We start from the raw sequence: 19563 nt of genomic DNA, 5'->3' as shown, positions 1-19563 counted from the left end.
TGTTGCTTACATCCTGCTGCATTTTACTTTAAAAAAAAAAGTAGCACATTAAGTCTTTCAGTGGCAAACTCAAAATAAACTCTCTAGTCTTTTAACTTTTCATGTGCCTTTGTTAGTAGGATAAAAAAGTAACAATACTCTAAGGTCAATTTTAAGTCTTGATATCATTCTAATTCACTATCAAGGCTGAGATTTTTTCAAAGTAATTTTGTAAATTTTAACGAGAATTTACATTTACTGTAGATAAATTAAGTGACCATGCAGGTTAAAAAGAACATAAAAAGAACATTTTAATTTGCAGTAGAAATTCTTTATATGAGTTTGTATATTCCATTTTGGATTACCTCTATAACAATTCCTTTTTCTAATAGCTTTTCTTTTCAAGGGTTTCTATTCTGTTCCAGAATACAATCTAAATATATTTAGAGCTTCAATTCTAAACTATAATTAAAATTTAATTCTAATTAGAATCTAAATTTAAATTCAGAATTCTAAATTCCTAGTTAGCAACAGTCTAAAATTTTTTTACAATTCCAATATTCTACTCCTCTAAATAGAGAAATATTCTATTCTAAATATATTATAAAATATACTTAGCAATAGAAACCAAAATCATTTTCCTCCAGACAATAAGGTAAACTAATAATTGATTAATTACTTTTACAAAGCTCAGGATGATTCCTAGATCATATCTTCTGCATATATGTGTTGTATGCAGTTGCATTTTGAAACATATTGTCAAATTAAATTCTGCTTTTTGGGATTCCAGTACTTTAATGCTCTCTTTGCAACCTCATTCAACACTTGAAATTACATGAAAAAAGCTAAAAAACAACATATATGTATTGACACTTAACAGAGAGGCCTTAGCATGACTAAGTTTTAGAAGAACTATCTTTGCAAGAATGGGAAAGTATTAAGTCACAGGTCTTGGGAAATAGTATGAATTCATAAAAGAAGTTCAGATATTAAAAAGATATAAATTAGAACTGCATCAATAGCTTTATTCTAATATGTGTCTAATCACATTAAGAATTATCAATTTAATCTGCCCTACTAAAAAGGATGGCAGAAGAATGTGGCTTGACAAGGTTCTGAAACTGTTATTTCAAACATGCAAACAGTATAAAGGTTAGCTAAGAAATAGGTTTTACGTTTTAATAAACTGCAACAAGAAAAGTTTCATGGTGTACTGGTTTTAGCTGGGATAGAGTTAAATTTCTTCATAGTAGCTTGTATGGGGCTATGTTTTGGATTTGTGCTGCAAACAGTGTTGATAACACACCAATGTTTTAGCTATTGCTGAACAGTGCTTACAAAGCGTACAGGTGTCAAGGCCTTTTCTGCTTCTCACATTGCCCTGCCAGGGAGTAGGCTGGGGGTGCACAAGAAGCTGGGAGGGGACACAGCTGGGACAGCTGACCCCAACTGACCAAAGGGATATTCCATACCATATGATATCATGCTCAGAAATAAAAGCTGGGGGGAAGAAGGAGGAAGGGAGGGACATTTGGAGTCATGGTGTTCGTCTTCCCAAGTAACTGTTGCATGTGATGAAGCCCTGCTTTCCTGGAAATGTCTAAACATTTGCCTGCCAACGGGAAGTAGGGAATTTTGCTTTGCTTGCGCACCCAGCTTTTGCTTTACCTATTAAACTGGCTTTGTCTCAACCCACAATTTTTCTCATTTTTTGCCCGATTCTCTCCCCCTATCCCACTGTGAGAGAGCAGCTGTGTGGGGATTAGCTGCCTACCAGAGTTAAACCACAACACACAGCAAAGGAAGTACACGTTAATTTCCTTTTAAATCTTGATCATGAAGTATTTAATAACCATGGCACCTGTCATGAAGCTTGTAAACATTTGCTCAGTCCCAATGGGATCAAGTGCCTTCTCATTTACAAAACCGTAAATCAGTAATAGCTATGTTGAATCTAATTGAAATTAAAAGTTATAAATCAAGAGAAATCAAATCTAATGGGAATACTTGTATAAGTAAAAGACTTAAGAACTGGGCACCAAGTTAGATATGCTGTTATATCTCTATCCAGTTATTTAAACATCTTAAGCACATTAATAGCAACAATTTATAACATTCAAATTGACTAAAGCAGTTACCTACAGTAGTCATACTGTTTCCAGTGAGCATTTATATTGCCAGCAATAAACCTTTTCACACTGTACTTTGTCTTTCAAATCTGAATTCAGCTATTATTGGTCATAGTAAGTACAAAGTTTTCATTTAACTGACTTTCACAGGAGACTTGATTTAAGTAATTTCCTCCTCTATCACAAATACAATTTACTGAAGAGTAATAAAGTAGTGACTCATGGGAATATCTAGGAATCAGTTAAGTTCATCTACATGATGTATGGAGGTACTAAATCCACTGCTCTTTTACAGTGAAACTACAACATACCTCTTTGACTTTGTACTGTATCAGTCTGATGATCTACCACTCTGTAGAGTGGGCTTAACCAAATACAGATGCAAAACTTGTCCAGAATCAGACATGATGCTGATATATTCACCCATCTTATTTGATCAATGTTAGAGCTGTACAAAAGTTTATACTATTTTGTAGAAAAGTGATGTTTGTCAGTAACCATTATTTATATAAACAATCTCCACTCCCATGAGTAATCTCATAATTTGTATAAGGCAACTTGAGCAACAACTGTTCCTATGAGTAGCAGTTTCTGGATAGGATCCTATAGAGTAACTGAAATTCAATAATTTCTTAATGGGGAAAAAAAATTCCATTTGACAGAATCTGCAGGCAAGTGTAAAGAAAAAAACAAACAAGTAAGCAAGCAAGACAAAAAAAAGAAAAAACCCAACTCCAAATTATTATGTATTATGTAGCATTCAAACCTATTAAGAAAGAAAACATCAACATCATCATAACTAATGTTTATTGATGAGAAAAAAGAAGATTACAGCACATCGAGGGACTGTTAGGTCTAGGCATAGTCAGGTAAGATTCAATTTAAAGTAGCTATCTCCAGTGACAGCAGAAAAAAATGGAACATGTATCAATTCAGATATATAGGTCTCACTCCTTCTCTGCCAGTTTCCACAGTGCTGGAAGATCTATTAAGGTTCGATTCAGCTTTCACTGGAATCGGTGGGATCTTTCATTGTATTTAATGGGGGCTGCAATAAGCACTTAATGAAGAAACAATTTTTTTAATTTAGACCTCAATGAGGAACAAGGCCTACATTCTATAGTAAGTTAGCGTCCTAATGCCTAGGTTCTTATATCAGCTGTGAAATTACTTCAAACTATAGAAAAAAGTCAAGGAGAACTGATAGCCAATTATAGTTTGTGATTAAATATCTGAAGTTACTAAAACCAATGACAAAAATCAGGTCAAAGCTTGCATAAAATGTCCATTTCACACATTTAAAAAATATTCCTTAGCAGCCTAATTGTCTAGAGAACAAAATCTTGGAATTTGAAGGTTGAGTGAAAGCTTAGCTGCATATCTCAAACTGCATTTCCTTGGAGAAAGGAGAAATGTTTCTGTTGCATATTTGTTTAACGCATTGTTATCGCAATACTTAAATAGAGGATAGCTGGTCAGCTGGAATGGTAGCAATGAATTGGATAAAACCAGGTGTTCTTCTATATAAATGGGTTTGCATTTCCATTTTGAAACATTTGTTTTCATGCTATATCAGCCCTACAAGGTCAGAAAGATTAAGAAATCACCAAAGATACCAGCCACCACTAGAACTTGCTCACTATGTAATTATATGTGTCAGATTAATATTCCTAGTTTCCAGTCAAAAATGGAAGTTATTTAAATTTCACAAGATGGACATTATATTTATTTATAAGAAAGCTTCCAAAAGAGCAGTCTATTGCAATGATAGAACCGTTTATTGATGAGATATTTATTGCTGCCCTTACCAACACAGTCTAGAGCCCCTCGTGTCATAGGGTGATTAAGTCTTTTAGAAAGCAAGGCTCAGCAACCCTGTTTATTTGTATTTATCAATTTGCCCAGGTGATGGCTTTGTGATTTGTCAGTTGGCCACGATCATCATATACCGGCCTAAGAACTATAGGGAGGGATCTTTTCAGTGACAAGGGATATTTAAACTTCCCTAAGGTGATTAGTACTGAACCAAAGGTATCTCTCGACCAGACAGGCAGAAAAGTGTAATGACAGTGATGCAGAGATGGGCACATGTCAGAGCCTCAAGGAAATACCAGATATTGTGATGTGTATCCTCTCCAGAAATGACCTTGCACTTCAAATAGGTGTGAATAACATTATACTAATGTTATGCTTTAGATCCAAAGAAGAGGAATGATTTTGCTTACAGTGGAGCAAAAGGGAATCTTCTGAGAAGAAAACTGAAAGCAATAGCGAACTATAATACTGTAATGCTGTTTGGGGATGGAGCTCTTATTGTGTGGCACTGATGGAATGCATCTGGTTTGTCAGACTCTCCAATATTATCGGGGTACTTGCAATTGTATTTCTAATATTCATGTTTAAAGGCTATTGAGATCTTTACAAATTTCAACTGAATGCTTTGCTGAGCTACATTTCAGAGACTCTCTTTGAGGTCCAGTAAGAGAAGTGTTTTTCTTAAAAAGCAGAAAAAGCTAATCTGAGCTATAAGATCAGTGTTCAAATATCTGGACTGGCTCCTCTCCACTTCCAACTGATAAAACTACTACAGAGCTTATTCTATAGTCCATTCCTGCAATGAAGCTGTGCTACTGATTTCCAAGAAGGGTAGGGGAACTTTCTCAGCTTAAAGCCCTGCCATTGTTGTTCATTCTCCTGCTTGGCCCCCTGAACACCAGGCTACCTACAGATCATAAAATATTTTTCACAGTTTAGCATCTGATTGATTTGTTTGCTTCAGTTCAGCTCAGATGGGCTACTTGAGATATGATACTTTAAATGCAAATATCCTGCAATCCAAGAATTCGAAAGAAATAAGGATGAAATAAAATAGGATGAATAAAAAAATCAGTAAATTAAGTAATTGAAAGTAATAGGAGCAGTGGCATGAAACCTCTCACTGAGGTTTTCAAAACTGTTTTCATATCTGAGGACAGCTGGGTGACAAATGTGATGTCAATTTTTAAAAAGGATATCTGGGAACTATAGACTTGCAGGTGTCTACTAGGCAAATGAGTAGAAACTATAAGAAAAAGATTATTAATAGATAGATAGATAGAGGACACTTGGATAAAAAATGACCTACTTGGAAAAAGTCAAACAGAGGAAAATTATGCCTTATAAATTTATTAGTGTTCTTTGAAAAGGTCAAGCATGCAGATAAAGGTGACCCAGTAGATATACTCTACTTTGATTTCCAAATAGCTTTTGACAATTATGTCCTTCACCAACAGCTTTTAAGGAATTAAGAAGCCATGCCATAAGAGGAAGGTCCTTGCACAAGCAAACAGTCAGTTAAAAGACTGAAAACATAGATTAGTAATAATTAGTTTGGTTATGGAGGGAGGTCCCCACTGGAGTTCTGCCAGGGTCTGTGCTAAAATCTTTTCTGGGACCTATACTATTTCACAAAAAAAAATGACATGGAAAAGGGAGTATGCAATGAGGTGTAGAAATCAGCTATTGTTACCAATCATAGCTGTAAAAGCTACAGTTGACTATGCGTGAGCTACAGGACCTTGCAAAACTGAATGCCAACAATAAAACAGCAAATTAAATTCAGTGTAGATAAATGTAGATGAACTGATGTATAATCCTAACCTCAGACATAAAATGAAGTGTTTCGAGCTGCCCAGTACCACGGAGGAGTGATGATCTCAAGGTTATGGCAGACTAGTGCATGGAAACCTCAGCTTAGTAGTAGCCCCAAAAGCAAATCACATACTTGAAATGATCAAGAAAGGTATGGAGAACAAAGCAGAGAACATCATGATGCCACTATACAGATTATCCAAGGTTTTCCCATGCTTTGAGTATTATGTGCAGTTCTGGTCTTCTCTATTCAAAGATGACATAATAGAGCTGGAAAAGTTTCAAAGGACAAAAAGGATGAAGAAAGGGGTGGAACACCTTCTGTATGGGGAATAGCTAAGTAAGCTAAGACTCTTCTGTCCAGAGAAGAGACAATTTAAGTGGAAATGTTAGAAATCTAAAAAATCATGTATGGCATAAGAAGAGTGGATGAGGATTCACTTTCACAGTCTTTTTCAGTACAAGAACTACAGGCCATTAAACAAAGCTAGTAGGAGTCAGGTTCAAAACAAGCAAAAGAGAGGTGGTTCTTCATGCAGTGAAGTAGCAGACTCTTAAATCCTCACCAAAGAATATTGTGGACACTGAAAGTTTACTTTTATTTGAGAGACTGGACAAGTGTCTGGACAAAAAATCCTAAAATTTCTAAGTACACAGAAATCACATCCAGCTCAGGCTGGATCTCTGGCAAGCAGGATTCTGTTTGATCACATTTTTTCCTGTGTGGTACATGACAAAGAGCACCACAGTTCCTCACTAGGGGTCATATGATTTAATCAGATCCATGGCTGACATAGGTATTTCCCTATGTTGTGATTTTACAGTTCATCATTTAGAAAGGAAGAGAAAGATATATTGGTCAATCACAGAATCACAGAACATGCAAATATGATACTGGAAATATCTTGCCTGACAAAGCCCAGAGAATTATTTATGATACTGTACAAAGCAGTGGTGAGGCTGTACACAAGCTGGCCATCTTTCTGGTCAAGATAAATGGATTTCAACTAAAACACAGCAATTGGGATGACCATGGGAGTCATCCTTCTAAAAGGAAAACAGAAGTTACATTAGCAAAACCAAAGGCTGGTTCCCCCAGCAAATGCACTGGAGAAACAGAAGAGCTATTTAAGCAAAAGAACAAATAGATATGTACTAGCCATGACTAAATTTAGTCTGTAAATTGGAAATCAGTGAAGAAACAGCTTTCCAGACTGAGGACAAGTAATCTAACCACTTTTAAAACTGGTAAGTTTTAAACTGATTTAAAAACCATGGAAAGAGATCCACTTGTAAAGACTTAAAGGCTTATAACAGCAATGAACTGGACCTGATGATGTAGTCCAATATCACTGTGATTTTTATATTTATTTTGAGCTGATACTTTGCAAATTAAAAATTGCATCTATAAATATATATACAAATCTATGAATAGATATAGATGTTTATATGTACTACACCTAATCAAGAATAATCTACTGGACAAATTCAGGCTGGAGAACAACTGTCTACAAATTCGGCAGAATCAGTCTGTGAGCTATAGCAGATCACAAGCTGAACAGAAGTCAACAATGTCATACAGCCACGGGAAAGACAAGCACCATAATAGGATATGTAAATAGGAGTGCTGTCCTCAGGACACCTAAAGGGATCCTTATTCTCTACTCACCAGTAAAGCTCTAGCAGGAATATTCCACCTATTCTTCAAGAAGATGAGGATCAGTTAGAAAGACCAGAGTTAAACAGCAAAACTGATCAGTGAAAACGACCTATGTGAAACAAGGGAAAGAATTGGGCTTGGATGAAAAAAGAAAAAGTGGGTGGAAGGAAGAGTGGAACACTACAACTTTTCTGCTGTTGCTGTTCTTTACGTTCATAGAGAAAGAAATGCAGGCTTTAAACTGCAGGAAAACAGATGCAGCTTAGACTTCAAGGGGGCAATGAGGATAATGAACCACTAGAATTGACCATGCCCTGGCACTGTGGAGTCTCCTTACTGAAGACCTTCAAAAACAGGTTTAATATCTGCCAGGAAAGATGTGGGCATAGCTGATCCTGCGTTTGCTGAAGGCAACCTTACTTTAGGCTCTTTATCTTACCTTAAGCTCCCTTTTCTTTCAGCTGAAATGCTTTTTTCTAGTCTTCCAATTTCAACTACTTAGTTTGCAAGATTTCCTTTTGCCTCCCATCAGGAATAGATTTGGAAAATCGAAAACAGACATTCTTCCCATTTTTTCTGATCAATTGATCTTGTTACACAACATCTTATCTGTGCCATCATTGGGACCTCGGGTTTGAAATGAACTAATATTTATTATCTCTTTGTGTGTGATTTGCTGGCTTTAAATTTGTAAACTCCCAATAAGTTATCTTTCATTTACTATTTATCTTAAAAACCAAATCCATATAGCTAACAGTGGCTCCTGGGCAGCTCCTCAAGCTTAGCCTACTTAGGTGTCTTTTTGTAAACAGCATGTACTCCTTGTAGGCAGGAAAAAGTAGGGAAAGGGCAGTCTGTCACCTCCTGAGGGTGACAGAAGGTGGGGAGTAAGCCACTAGACCCTGGAAGAGATCAGAAAACAAAGATTACTGGAAGAATACAATTAGGAGAGGAAAGATGGGATTTAGAAAAGTATTGACCCTGCCTAGAATTAAGGAAGAAAAAGGAACAGAGGGATCTAAAGTTTACTCCTATATTAATTAATGCAGCATTTCTCTTCCTTGTTGGAACCACAGAAAAGATATCTTCACCTCTCCCATTCTTCTGTCCTCTTGGGGATATCAGCTGTTTGTTTCTCTCATTCTCTCCTATAGCCTCAAGGAAAGTCTCCTGCCTGAATGAGAAATCCCTGGCTCCTGATAGCAGCAGACTGATGAAGCACCCAGAAGAGCACAAACCTAGAAAGCTTTCCTTATTTTGAAGCCCACGTGTTTGAAATGAAAAGAAACTCATGCGTCTACCCCCAGTTACTGGTGTTTCTCTTCTTTTGTCTCTATAAATAAAGTGGGGAGAAAAAGTTTAAGTCATTAGCTCAAGAGCACAAAGGGCTTCAGTGTCAGAGCTAGGAGCAGCATTCCCAGCTTCTCAGATGTTTCACAAGTCATCCCTCTATAAGCTGGTGTTCCTTTCTCCAGTCTATTAAGAATATTTTAGCACCAAACCACAAATTTATATCCAGTGAGAAGCTGTGTTTACAAGAAACAAAGAAAACTATGGAAACCAAGATGACATATCAGTATACTATAATTTTCATGGCTATATCAAAAGAAAGCTTCCTTCTTTCCCTGAATAGTAACAAATCTCCACTCTATCAGCAGTCATAATATTTCCACCAACTGCACAAAATGCAAAACAGACTATATGTTTCAATATGTTTAATCCTCAGCAGCTGCCATCTAGACAGCCAAACTTTCCCAAAAGTCAATGACAGACACTTTGCTCTAAGAGAAAGGTCTGCTCTGTGTAGCCACTGTGAGACAGAAGGGACAGAAGGGTAAAATATTTAATCAGGAAACTGCTGGGGACAGGATATGTTCCTGTCCTGGTTTCGGCTGGGATAGAGTTAATTTTCTTCCTAGTAGCTGGTATAGTGCTGTGTTTTGGATTTAGTATGAGAAAAATGTTGATAACACACTGATGTTTTAGTTGTTGCTAAGTAGGGCTTACACTAGGCAAGGACTTTTCAGCTTCCCATGCTCTGCCAGGTGCACAAGAAGCTGGGAGAGGGCACAGCCAGGACAGCTGACCCAGACTGGCCAAAGGGCTATTCCATACCATATGACATCATGCTCAGTATATAAATTGGGGAGAGTTGGCCGGGGGGCAGGGATCACTGCTCAGGGACTGGCTGGGCATCGGTCAGCAGGTGGTGAGTGGCTGCATCACTTGTTTTTCCTAGGTTTTGTTTCTCTCTCTTGTTGTTTTCCTTTTCATTACTATTATTATTATTATATTTTATTTTATTTCAGTTATTAAACTGTTCTTATCTCAACCCACGAGTTTTCTTACTTTTGCTCTTCAGATTCTCTCCCCCATCCCACTGGGGGGAGGGGGGAGCAAGAAGGTCTGTGGTGCTTGGATGCCGACTGGGGCTAAACCACAACAGTTCCATATAGCTCCATCCAGTGTGCAACTTAGAGTCATTCTTTGGCTGCTTTGCATTATACTACCTTATCACAACCCCAGAGGGATTACCATTTCCTGGCTTTCTTAAAAGACCTATTCACGTAAAGCAGAAAAGAACTTTTCAGGAGACAAAGATTTGTTCACTAGAGAAACTACTAATTGCACTTCAAGGGTGTATTGGGAGCCTTGCAGAAGACATTGTATTCACGGAGTTAGTGATCTTGAATAAGCCATGTCTCCTGTACTGGGCCTTGTACTTAGAGCTTGATAAGCCCATATGTTAGCATGAGTAGCCATTGTAAGGGAATCTGCTGGAATACCCAGTGCAGGCCTCTGCTGCACACTGGTGGATGTTGTGACAGAGATAATATTCTAACCTGTCAGGAAGCTTCCTATTAGCTGAACAGTTTAGTAATATAATCTGTAAATTATAATATCTTTGGGAAAGGTAAAATGTATGTGGATCAAGGGGTGGAATGTATTGATCCTGACTGAGAAACCATTGCACATTTAGGAGTTAGTGATCCATATAACAGTTAACCTGAGTAGGCCCAGGGCTGTGTTGTGCTGCACAAATTCCTTGGTCGCAATATAAATTCAGCCAGCTCATTGTAACAGAGGAGCCTGCAAGCAGCTCCCACTTGGTACCAGCGATTACACCACCTGCGTGTCCTTGCCTTTATCTAAAAGTGCAGCAGGAAGTTCTCATGTAAACATCCTTTATGAATAGAGTTGTTTTCTTGTAAGGAAATTATATAATAGCTCAAATGGCCACAAAGGAGGAACCTCTCTCCATGAATAGGATCTGTGGAGCGTGCAGTGGGAAAATCCATCCGGGGTCTGTCCAATGCTGCATGAACACAGGGTTCCCAGCATCTGAAGGGAAGTTAAGATTTACTCACTATCTATATTCCTCTTCTTATTCTGTCTTATTAAAACAGCTACTTTATGTAGGCATTTGTTGTCGGGCCTTTCTTATTGAGATCCAGAAAGAACCCTGCACCATCTCTCTCTCTTCTCACCTCACACACACCCCCACCCCCCACACTCATTGCAGAATGACGGGTATGCCAGAGATGCCTGAAATAGATGGGGAAAGAAAAAGATCACATCTATGCATTTAAGCCATGACTTTACATGCTTATGCTATTCAAAAGCCCAATCGAAGAGAGGAGGTCTTGGGACTGATTACAGAATCACAGAATGGTTGAGGTTGGAAGGGACCTCTGGAGGTCATCTTGTCCAACCCCTCTGCTCAAGCAGGGCCACCTAGAGCAGGTTGCTCAGGAACACATCCAGACAGCTTCTGAATATCTCCAAGGAGGGAGAATCCACAACCTCCCTGGGCAACTTGTTACAGTGCTCAGTCACCCTCACAGTAAAAAAGTGTTTCCTGATGTTCATACGGAACCTCCTGTGTTGCAGCTTGTGCCCCTCTTCTCCTGTCACTGGGCACCACTAAAAAGAGCCTGGCTCCATCTTCTTTACACCCTCCCATCAGGTATTTATATAGATTAATAAGACCCTCCCTGAGCCTTCTCCAGGCTGAACAGTCACAGCTCTCTCAGCCTTTCCTCACAGGAGAGATGCTCCAGTCCCTTCATCATCTTTGTGGCCCTTCATTGGACCCCCTCCAGTATGCCCATGTCTCTCTTGTACTGGGGAGCCCAGAACTGGACACAGGGCTCCACGTGTGGCCTCACCAGTGCTGAGGAGAGGGGAAGGATCACCTCCCTCAACCTGCTGGCAATACTTTGCCTAATGCAGTCCAGGATACCCTTGGCCCTCTTTGCCGCAAGGGCACATTGCTGGCTCATGTTCAACCTGGTGCCCACCAGGACCCCCAGGTCCTTTTCTGCAAAGCTGCTTTCCAGCTGGGCAGCCCCCAGCATATATTGGTGCATGGGGTTGTTCCTCCCCAGGTGCAGGACTTGGCACTTCCCCTTGTTGAACTGCATGAAGTTCCCATCAGCCCATTTCTCCAGCCTGTCCAGGTCCCTCTGAATGGCAGCATGATCCTCTGGCGTATCAGCCACTCCTCCCAGTTTTGTGTCATCAGCAAACTTGCTGAGGGTACACTCTGCCCCAGCATCCAGATCATTAATAAAGATATTAAACAGGACTGGACCCAGTATTGACCCCTGGGGTACACCACTAGTTACTGGTCTCCAAATTCTTTTGTATACTGACTGATGCTTCGTTGTGTTTGCTCCATTAGCTTTAATGCAGCTGTGGTTATGTTACTGACATTATCAGTAACTAAGTACTCAAGCTTCAAGTCATGGGAAAGGCCTTTAATAGGCCTATTGATTTGAGTGTGTGACAGATGCACTTGACCCCTTGACCAGACTGGTGGTGGTTTGGTGCAGGGTCCAGAAGAGGTAAAAGCCTGAGCTGTAGCTGGGCCATGAACTCTAGTTTCAATCTGTTCTCTGAAAACCCACAAAGGAGCAGAGTAACACAGTGAGCATCGATGCATATGAGCTTGGAACACCAATCATGCGATTAACACATGAATAGCAGGTGGCTTTTCCAAGACTCATTTATCAAGGAACAAAGAAAGTTGTGGGTACAAGGACTCTCCTGCATACCTTTTCCATTGTATGTAATTTGACTGCAAGCCAACCACTTTATCCTATAAATATGACAGCCTAAGTGAGTCTTCTTTGAGCTCTCCCTGCTAGGCAGTGTGGCTGCATGATGGTGATCTCCCCTTGAGCTGGGACACCTCTCAAGGTTGCTCCTCGAGGCAGAGAGGACCAACAACAGATCTTTGGTAAGCGACCAATATCGCGCATAACCCTGTAGTATGGTAACTTTGATTTTGTCTTAGTAACTTTGATTGCATGCTGAATTGATGCTAATGAAACATTATATAAACTTTGCATGTACAATCCCTTAGACATAAACTGTTGACCAAGTCTGAGACTAAGATTGGACCTAGCCACACCTAGGTTCCATCAGGAGTTTAGAAAGCAAGAGGGTCTACTCTGAACCTCATGACTCAATGGGGGGGTCTTCCTTACTCTTTGCATCTCTGGTCTCTCTGTGAATCATTCTAACTCAAGTGTAACTCAATTTTCCTTTATATGATTCTTCCATGCAGTAATTAACAGAGTGAACCTTGCCATCGAACTTGGTTAAGTCGCACTTTTACAACATCATATTAAAACCACTTTTGCTAATATCTTTGTGGGTGATCCCTTAAGCATTCTAAATCACCCATTCGTGACAAATTGGTGTAGTCGGAAGGATCCTAAATCAGGATTCGCGACAGAGTGTCAGCTCAAGCAGGCCCTACTGTTCAAATCAGAAGTTCCAAACTGGTGGCACTAACTAGAGCAATCAAATTCAGACTTTCAGAAGGATATCCCGCCCACTTGTCTCAGGTGATAAGGCGATCTACTGCCTCAATTTTTGTGATACCTAACTTTCATTCAGTCCTATGGGGAAAAGAGTCTTTGAACAGAAATTGAATAACAGTTGATATAATGATAGGTCTAAGTTGCTGCTCTTTGCTTTTCCAAGCCATACATGAAGAAAATGAATGACAGTCTCACTAGATTCACTGTAAGAATTCAAATATCTGTGAAGGACAATCAAACTTCTATGTCTACTATCAATTTCACATTGGCAATGGTAAGGAAAAAACAGCATAAATGAGCAGTACATTGGGGCAATTAATAGGAAACAAGAACCAGAATATGGAGCCTGAAGTACAGAGTAACAGAGAATTCTTTTTCTTTTGTGCCATATCTCCAAAAAGTTCATGGAAAACTCCTTTTTTCGATAAGCAGAGAAGCTAAAGCTTCAAATTTCTGGGAAGTTGTAACAAGGGATGGAGACCACAAGGAGAATTTAAGAGCAACAGGAGCTTACCAGAAGCTGTGAGTTGCAGAACTCAGTTACTCAGCAGCAGGTGATCTCTAGGCCTCCTTTAACATACCTTTCATCCATCTATTTCTGACTGACTGATCCAATCATTCAGCTAGGTTTTGTAGCTTTCCAGACATCATCATGGCAATGAAAATGGACTTACAGATATTTCAAGGCTCAACCGGATATTGCTTTACTGGAAATCACATGAGCACCAAAAGGGAGGGCCAAATTCTGCCTATTACCAGGAACGCACCAAATAACAAAAAATGAGAGAAGGGATCTTGGCTGATGTTTACAATTCACGGCCTTCTGTATCTACCATCTTGTCTCCACTGACCAACTTAATGTGTGTTTCAATGTCATTTCTCCACAAACACAACCCAAATATTGCCTACTCTTAACTGCCTTACTCCTACACTATCCTAATATCTCTCATGGCTTCTTGTATCTCCACTCATTCAAAACTGACAAGCTAGCTGGTAAGAATAACACCTACAACCCTCCCCTCTTTTCCACTGTTCCCTTTATCTCTAATCATGCAATTAAATATGTTATCAAAATCTTCCAGGTTTGCAACTTTGCAATTGTCCCTACCTGACTTCCATTTTTTATACACAATTTCATTAACTTTTATCTAGAATATTTTAATTCCTTTATTTTTCTGGGTCATTTGCACTGAGTCAGTTCTTTGGGTCAGCTGTAGTGGGACCTGGATTTTGATTTTTGCACTTTCTTCTTAAATATGAGCTCTCAAATTTAATTTAATCAGAAATATTATGCTTAATGCCCTACACTTTTTGTCATCTATTTCAGATTATTTAGGGATGTGTACTTTTATGAGATTTGCAATTACCCTCTTCAAGCAAAAGCAAACAGCTTAGCTCTTACTGACATATTCAGCTTTAATCACAATGTTTCAGCTTAACTGGAAGAGATGTTATCTGCAAAACCGAAGTTTAACTACCTGACCATAGCTGCTACAATATGCAGACATTAGGCACGGGAAGTCCTGCCTCTAACAGAATTCTGCTTAGTGGTTATCTCTCTTTTAGTGTTTTGATACTGTATTCAGATTAAAAAAAAAAGTCTTTCAACATCTTACACTCAAGTACAGATTTTTAAATTATTTCCAATTGTCTCCCAATAATAAACAGCCAATTCTTGCCCCTTCTTATAGATTCTTTTGCATTTCCTGTTTTGGTTATGAGTCAAATAATGCCCTGCTTTTTCAAATCTATGCAAAAAGCCTGTTGCAGCCAAATCCTACTCATCAGTCCTGACTCTTCCTAGCTTCCTTTCTCTAAAATGTAACTGCCTTATTCCTCTTCACTCATCTCTAACAAGTGATATACTCTACATATGTTTGATAAGCTTCACAAAAAAGGATACACATTTTTGTACATTTTAAGAAATACAGTTATAATTATTTTATGTAGGCTTTGAACCATAACTTATATGTTAATCCATGTATGGTCATATCATAGACATTCTGATTATCTTATGCACTCTGAATTCTTAAATTCTAAGTCCTATCTAGTGACCAGGTCAGTCTGATAAAATTGTATAAGGATAGGGTAGGAGTAAAAGAACAGATTCACTGCAAACATCAGAATTCCCACCAACATACTAATGAACATGCTGAGAAATAAATACCATCTGGAGATGATTTTGCTAGGAATGATCAGAAACTAAAACTGGCCATCCTAAAAAGATACCCATGAAAGGAAATTCTGAGTAAGACTGTGCAAATGTATAAGACTTCTTAAGACAAATAACTGTACAACAGTAGAGCTCTGAGCTCTACATTGGCAGGACAGAATGAAATCTAGCACTCCAAATCCAAATTACATACAGGAAACTCTGTGGAATTTCTTCGCGTATGCCCACTGCCTGCTTCTTGTGCTTTAAGGCTCATAACAGCCAGAAGAATAGAATTCACCCATCAGTCTAGTTCATATTATTACTACAGTTTTCCTTCTCATGCATGCATCATTTAACATTCTTACATTTCTGTTCTACTTGCATTCTCCCTATCTGCATAACTAAATAACAGTATTGACTCCCTTCACATATGCCTTATTTTCATCTGTATACCTAGTAATGTATTTTTTTAGTCATTCATTATTCATAGTCTCTATTTTCTCTCATTCCTATCTGTACACCTGATCAGTAATGTATCTGTTATTAATATGTCATAGGTGGGTACATGGCACTTCACTGACACATAAGAAGACAGTAGTGGCTTACTACATTCTTTCCTTAATCCAACAGGAGATTTGGATGTACTAGGTATAAAAAAGTAGGCCCTGAATTAGCCAGCTGACCTGGCAAAAGACAAAAGGAGAAGTCCTCCAACCAGCTAAATCTTGCTTATTTCAGCATTGTAAAGGCCCAGATAGGAATACACAAAAAAAATCTTGAGCAAAAGAAAGACATGTATAAGAAAAAAATAAAACACATCAATGCAAAAAACTTTACTCTTGGATTCCTTCATCTTATAAAATGACAATTTCCAGATGTGGATTCAACTTTGACACAAAAACTTCCTCCTGAATTTTTGTGCCTCCAAATGGGAATAGCCTTGCCTACCTGCACAAGTGCTTCAAGAGGGAAGCTGGTACTCAGTCTTTATACACCATGTTTTGTACTGCCTCAATGTCATTTTCCAGCTTTTCTTATGTAAATTATTTATATTAAATAAACTGTACAACTGTCTCATTCAGGTGTGCAATAATTGGGAACGGTTGAGATACATGCTTCAAACTCTTGAGTCAATGACAGTATGTGGGAACTCATTTTACCATACAAATAACAACTGGGTAAGTGTCACTGATGATCTGTGCTTGGAGATTTGCATGCAAGCGTGCAACAGACTTGTTTATTTTTTAGGCATTCAGCTTTATAAGCCTCGCATATGTGGCTCACATTTTGAGGCCAATTGTCAGGAAAGCCTAGGATACTGTGGCAGAAAATGTGGCAGAAAAAAGAGATCTTATTTTTTTGACAGCAACTGTGCCTAGGCTATAGCAGCAGATAATTTTTCAGTGTGATTGGATCCAGTGAGAACCAGGTGTTTCCTCACTTGTAGTTCCTGGATCTGTCTGGATCCAAGAATTTTTCTCATGGACTGTTTTCTGGATCTAGCTAGTTACAGTTGTTTTCTAGCTAAACATCTGTGGACTCTTCAGAGTTACATGTATACCTAACTCTGACCAGTTAGGTGTTGCCTAACTGATCAGGCAGAGATCAAGGAAGTTCTGCATAATTCTACTTTAAGAGCACTGGCATCCAAGAGCTGACCTCTTTTCCCTCATTTCACAATAAACCCAGCAGAAAGCGGTGGCTATTGGACTGTGGAACAGAAACATGGGGGCCATGACAGAGCATGGGCCCTGCCAGGGAGGCTGGCCAGGTCTGACCTTCAGGGTAGACCCACAAAGGTTCCTTCCAAGCCGCAGTGCCCCGGCCCCCTTCTTCATGTTCCCCCTTTCCAGTGGGACCCCTGCTTCCGTGTGCCCCCAGACTCGCCGCGGGTTGTAGCGGCCGGCGCACGCCCGGATGCAACCCCAGGGCACCAGGGCCACCCTTGTCACCTTTCCCTTCCGCGTGCCCTGCCAAAAGGGGGGTCGAGATACCACCCGCGCCGGGCGGGCAGACGGCCGCAGCTACCACGTCCTGGCTACTGGGGACACCACACGCTCGATAAAAGGCGAACCTCCTCTTTTATTTTGATGGAGGGGAGGGGCGGTGCCGCGGAACCAGCGCAAGGAGGCAAGCAGAGCCCCGGCAGGGCCTCTCGGCCACCACCCCACCCCACCCCCGGCCTGCGAACGGCTCCGCAACTCGCGCCCCGCTCCGCACCTGGCCGCGGAGGGGCGACTGCGGCTGCAGAAGCTGACTCGATCCGGCGCAGCTCCTTTATACCTGTCCCCACGCATCACTTCTTCCAGTCGCCCGGCCCCGCGGCTGGAGGCCGGGGCGGCAGAGGGCTTTCCAGGCCTCCCCGCGGCGGCGGGGCCTGCGGGGGGGTTGGAGCGACGCCGGGGCCGGGGAGCCCGCCCTGCAGCTGCCCGTTCCCTGCCCCGGCGGCGCGGGGTGATAGCGGGAGCCGCGAGGCGGGTAGCAGACCCCTCCGTCTGGCTGCGCCGCCGCCGCCTACTCGGAAGTAGTTGGAAGGAGGGTTACCTGTCCTATATTGACGTATCCGTATTTGCTAGCTATCCTGTTGGCTTCCGGGAGCCCCCCAGTTATCCGCACAGCCCAGTGGTTGGTGTACAGGCGCGTCCTGCAGGCGGGCAGCAGAAACCCCAGCACCAGGGTGAGCCGGCAGAGAAGGTCCCCGCCGCCTCCGCCTCCCCAGCAGCAGCGGCGGTTCCAGTCCATCTTCTCCGCACAGAACCCCCACAAAACTTCTTCCTTCTTCCGAGGCTCACCTCCAGGCGAAACCGACGGCAAAGTCCTCCGAAGTTACCCCGAAGAGGAAACTAGGAAGAGCTTGGAATAGTGCATTGAACTGTCTGGGGGTTAAATTATGAGGGGTTGGGAATAATTATTATGATCAGCAATTATGATTACTGCTCTCCTCCTCCCTCTGCTCTTCAGGGATTAAGTAAATTGCTTAACTTGCTTGGAAAGCTTTTCTCACGGTTTCCGAGCTCCAGTCTTCTCCCTCTGTCCCCAGCTACATGGAAAGTCTTCTCTGTGGGGAGAAGGGTTCCTTCTCTCCCCTCTCTGCTCTTCCCTCCTCTCTCAGATTTTCCCCCTTCTCGTGATCTTCTGTTTCATTTCCTGCTTCTCGCTTTTCCTCTCCTTCCCTCTCCCCCTCTTGCCCGGAGTCCCGGAGCAGCACAGCAGCAGGCAGCGTGTGTTGGCAGCTGAGCGCCTCAGTTCAGTCAGGCTCGGTCACCTCCCTCTCTCCTCCCTCTCTCCTCCTCCCGCCTTCCCTCCTTCCATCCGCCCGGCAGCGCCGAGGGCCAGGGGAAATGGCAGTCGCGCCGGCCCTGTGCCCTGCCGCCCCCTTTCGCTCTCTTCCGTTCAACGAGCGCCCGGAGCTACCGTCGGCCCCAGACACCGGAGTCCCTGCACCCAAGGGCTCCCCTCTTCCATCGGGCCGGGAATCTGCCAGTCTCGCTGCTGAGACTGTGGGAGCCGTGCATGAGGTGCGAGGCCTGCAGCACCTTCTTTGTGCCCCCTCAGGGTCCTGGAGCCAAGGAGGTGCTTAGGGATGTGCCTGTGCAGCCCCTGCATGGTGAGGCCCACCTCGATGATGTTTGGGTGCTACAGGAATGAATCCAAATATTAAACAGAAACGAGCAACCCTAAAGCTGCCTCTCAAACCTTTGCCAGCTATGCCTCCTAGTTTCTCACAAGATTCTCCTTGGGCATCCTGATCATCATTTTACAAATATAATTTGATTTTATTTAGTGTTAAAATGCCCTCCAAAGTTCATGCGTGGTCACTGTATTAAAAAAAAAAAAAAAAAGCTGATGGCAGTGCACATTGTTCAATATTTCATAGAGGAGCAGCAGTTCCGCTGAGGAAGAGTACACCAGTACACCATTCACTTTCCCTGGCAGTTCATCCCTGTCCCTGTGTTGTGTTTCCACAAATCATGCAGGCATGTTGTGAAATGCTTCAGGAAACTGAATGCATATTGACCTGAAAAAGAAATGGTTTGCCATGTATCTATCTGCACAAATGCTTATGCTGACACAGAATACAGAGAGCTGCAAGCACAAGAGCCTGGGGAACTGTCAGGCAGGAAAGGAACAAGCAACTGGTGGTGCCCTGATAGGATGTAAGAAAACTAGCAACTATGT

General features: G+C 41.3%; 1 protein-coding gene across 1 annotated transcript in view; it reads right to left on the bottom strand.

Annotated features, from left to right (window-relative positions):
* The window catches only part of LOC309601488 (proprotein convertase subtilisin/kexin type 5-like), a gene marked incomplete at both ends in the record, with an annotated part of 236784 nt that extends 218658 nt beyond the window's left edge, over positions 1 to 18126 (bottom strand). The window contains one exon of the mRNA XM_082334513.1: positions 17929 to 18126. Within this exon, the coding sequence (XP_082190639.1) occupies positions 17929 to 18126 (198 nt within the window). The remainder of the gene's footprint in view (positions 1 to 17928) is intronic.
* Between the last annotated feature and the right edge of the window lie 1437 nt (positions 18127 to 19563).

This window comes from Platalea leucorodia (assembly GCF_965183815.1).
Source record: "Platalea leucorodia genome assembly, chromosome: W".
Classification (NCBI taxonomy): domain Eukaryota; kingdom Metazoa; phylum Chordata; class Aves; order Pelecaniformes; family Threskiornithidae; genus Platalea; species Platalea leucorodia.
The sequence above is the reverse complement of the archived record's forward strand: the minus strand, read 5'-3'. Positions and strand labels throughout refer to the sequence as shown.